At 60.0% G+C, this 3435-nt stretch overlaps 1 protein-coding gene across 1 annotated transcript; it reads left to right on the plus strand.

Moving 5' to 3' along the window:
- The first annotated feature begins 307 nt into the window (after nucleotides 1–307).
- Nucleotides 308–2951, plus strand: LOC131667706 (homeobox protein engrailed-2b-like). The gene is made up of 2 exons (XM_058941328.1): nucleotides 308–1103; nucleotides 1830–2951. Exons 1-2 carry the CDS (start codon nucleotides 464–466, stop codon nucleotides 2168–2170), a joined length of 981 nt encoding a protein of 326 aa, XP_058797311.1. The 5' UTR covers nucleotides 308–463; the 3' UTR covers nucleotides 2171–2951.
- Nucleotides 2952–3435: the final 484 nt, after the last annotated feature.

Raw genomic sequence — 3435 nt, forward strand, 5'->3', positions numbered from 1 at the left:
GCGGGTCGGCGGGGGCGCCGCTGGTAGCGCGCGCGCCGGCGGCGGGCGGGGCCCGGCCCGGCGCGGCGGCCGCTGCTTGGCTCGCAGCCGCGGCCTGGGCGGAGTCGCCGCCTAATAGAGATGCCATCGAGGGTGTCTGGCGCACTGCGGCTCGCGAGGGCCCGCGTGGGAGGCGAGAGGCCGGAGCGAGCGCCGCGGCGGCCGGCGCAGCGAGCGGGGAAGGGGGCAGCCTCGCTCCACTAAGTAGGGACCGGCGGCCTGCCTAGTTTAGACATCACCGAGCGACGGATGGACAACCAGTCAGACTCGTCACGGCCCCCGCTCAACACGACTCTCTAGCAGCCGCTGCAAGCGTCGCGCCGTTCGAGGCTGTTGAAAGCGTAGTGCAGCGCGCAGGCAGCCGGCCGTGCACTCCTCGCGTCGTCGCGGCGGGCGCGGGCCCGCGTCGCACGCTCGCCCGGCGATGAGTGTGGCCCTGGCAAGCATGGACTCGGCTTACGGATTGAGCAGACTCGCCCTGAGCGGCATCAGCGTGCACCAGCACCTGCTGCACTTGCAGCAGCAGCAGCAGCAGCAGCAGCACCACCACCACCACCTCCACCACCACCTCCGCCAGCTGCCCGACGCCTCGTGCCCCGCGACCTCGCCGTCGGGCGCCTCGGCGGCGGCAGCGCTGCGCTTCAGCGTGGTCAACATTCTCAGGCCGGACTTCGGCCGGGAGGCCATCGCCGCGCGGCCGGCCGAGGCCTCGAGCGCCGCGAGCAAGAGGACCCCCATCCGAGTGACAGCGCTGCCGGCGCACAGCCCCCTGGCGCTGGCCCGCGACCTGAGCGCCCTGAGCAGCCGCCACTCGCAGTCGCCGCGGCCGCGGCCCAGCCAGTCGCCGCTCGAGCTCGCCCCGAGCTCGGCCTCCACCCTCAGCCGCAGCGCCAGCCTCGAGAGCCTCGCCAGCAGCCGGAGCTCGGTGGCCGGCAGCTCGGTCAACTCGCCGGCGGCCTCCAGCGTCGGCGCCGAGTCCCTCGGTGCCGAGTCCAGCGCCGGCCAGCAGAGCCTCTGGCCCGCCTGGATCTACTGCACCAGATACTCCGACAGGCCCTCTTCGGGTGAGTCTTCTGGTCGGGGGTGCGGCGGCTGCGCGTCCGTTCGCCTATTGCGGCTGCTCGATCGCTGTGCCGACTCGCTGGAAAAAACCGCGATAAAGATATATGCGTCAGCCGTACGTCGGACGTGCGGATGGCGGCCTTGACTATCGCCTTGTGATTGCGCGACGGCTGATCGTCGACACGTGCGTCGCGCGCAGATCGTCGAATAAAGTCGTCCCGATTTTTCAACACCCTCGCTTGGCGCGATCATTGCCGCGAGTCGAACCAGTTGAGCAAACATCAGCTGTGCGCGTTATATCATTATTTGGATCGCGCGTGAATACGCGAGCGCATCGGCGGATAATCTATAGGCCGAGGTGTGTGCGTAGTTGTCGGTACGCGCGACGAGTCGAGCAAATTATGCGCGGGGCCGTGTAGCCGCAAGGCGGCAAGGTGTGCTGCTCGCGCGCGACTCTCCGTCAGCGAAAGGGGTGTACGGCGGCTCGGCGGCGGCGCGGCGTCGGCTCGGCGGCGGCTCGGCGGCGGCTCGGCGCCGGCTAATGGCACCTAATTCAATTAGAAGAGATAATGCCGGCGCGGCAATCCAGAGGGATCTAAATCGGCTGCGAGCACGCGCCGCGCTAGGCACGCGATCTAGGCCGCGCTAGTCCTCGGCGGCGCGGCAAGCGCTGCTGCGGCGCCCGCTGGCACGGCTTTGCTGAGTGTCGAACGCTTGTTGCATTGCAGGACCGCGCTCGAGGCGAGTGAAGCGCTCGCAGAAGATCAAGACGCCGTCGGTGCCGGACGAGAAGCGGCCTCGCACGGCGTTCAGCGCCGAGCAGCTGGCCAAGCTGCGCGACGAGTTCGCCAAGAACAAGTACCTGAACGAGGAGCGCCGGCAGAAGCTGTCCAAGGACCTCGGCCTGAACGAGCAGCAGATCAAGATCTGGTTCCAGAACAAGCGCGCCAAGATCAAGAAGGCCACCGGCCAGAAGAACCCGCTCGCGCTGCAGCTGATGGCCCAGGGGCTGTACAACCACTCCACGGTGCCCGTCGACGAGGACGCCGAGGAGGGCCTGTCCAGGTAGGCTGCCGCCGGCCGCGCAGCCTGCGACTAGTTGGCACCGTGCTTCCCCTCTCGCGCGTCCTCGGGTCGGCGTGTTCTCGTCCGCCTCGTCGCAAGACTGTCCTGGCTGTAGACTGCAATAGACTGTACTGCCTCGCTTCAGGCTCCTTAGTTCTTAAACTTGTATGTATCTCGCTATTCCGTATTTGATGTATGCATCCGCGTGCTCAGCCAGAGATTATTATTATTTATTTCGATGTATATAGACTGTATATAGCCCCTGATGGTATCTTGTTTGTCCATATGTATATGTGTAAATGCGATACAGCTGCCCTCGCAGTTGACATCCATTGCGTACAAAGATTATCTAAATAATTATCATTATGCAGTAGGCTCGATACTCGATCGCATGCGTCCTTTCTATCGTTCTCGCTTGCAGATTTTCAACCGTAGGACTTGCGTTTCGTTGTATTGTGCGTCGCAGACAATTGAATCGATGTAATGAGTATATCGTACAGAGCTTCCGTTTATGCACTAATCATGTCTAAATAACAAAGCCCAGTGAGTTAGATTCCCAGTTAGTTCGCGCTTCGCATCGCAAATCAACGTCATCACACCGTCGTCTATCGCCATAACGTTGTGTACGAAATGATCTCATTGAACATGTGTATGCGTGTATATATATATATTTACCTGTTACGTATATGACATTGTCTCGGCCACGCTCGAATCTCTTGTAGAGAACAGTGTAACGAACTTATACATCTTTCTAATCGTCCTAAGCTGATATTTATTAGCGATTATTAAAATATTACTACAAATACAGAAAAATGTCGTTTTCCTTTTCATTACTATTTATTTGGCCATATTCCTTTAGCCTCGCTGAAAGGCGCATTCGTCGAAAATTCTCGTAGCCATGTATGCATTTGCAAGTTTGACATACGTACGATAATCCGTTGCGATGACCATGATTCGGCTTCAACTATCACGCTCCGTAAAGGTTGAGCGTAGTAGATCGAGAAGAGGTCGCTCTGAGCTTGTCGAGCATCCGCAAGGCAGGAAGGAAAGATGGAACCGGCGGAGGGGAAACGCACCAGAAATCGATTCTCCGCGTACGAACGGAAGAGCAGAATGATCTGTGCTGCCTGGTGGGAGGAAAATAGCGAGTAGCAAGCCGTGGCAAAGGACTGCTTGCGAAAGCTACACCGTGATTTTTATTATAGTTGGCAAGTGTTTAATAGGGGAGGAGGAGAGAGGCTAAAATAGTAAAAGAGCACGAGCGGTAAA

The sequence above is a fragment of the Phymastichus coffea genome, unplaced genomic scaffold (assembly GCF_024137745.1).
Source record: "Phymastichus coffea isolate CEN01 unplaced genomic scaffold, Cenicafe_Pcof_1.1 PCOF00070, whole genome shotgun sequence".
NCBI classification, from domain to species: Eukaryota; Metazoa; Arthropoda; class Insecta; order Hymenoptera; family Eulophidae; genus Phymastichus; species Phymastichus coffea.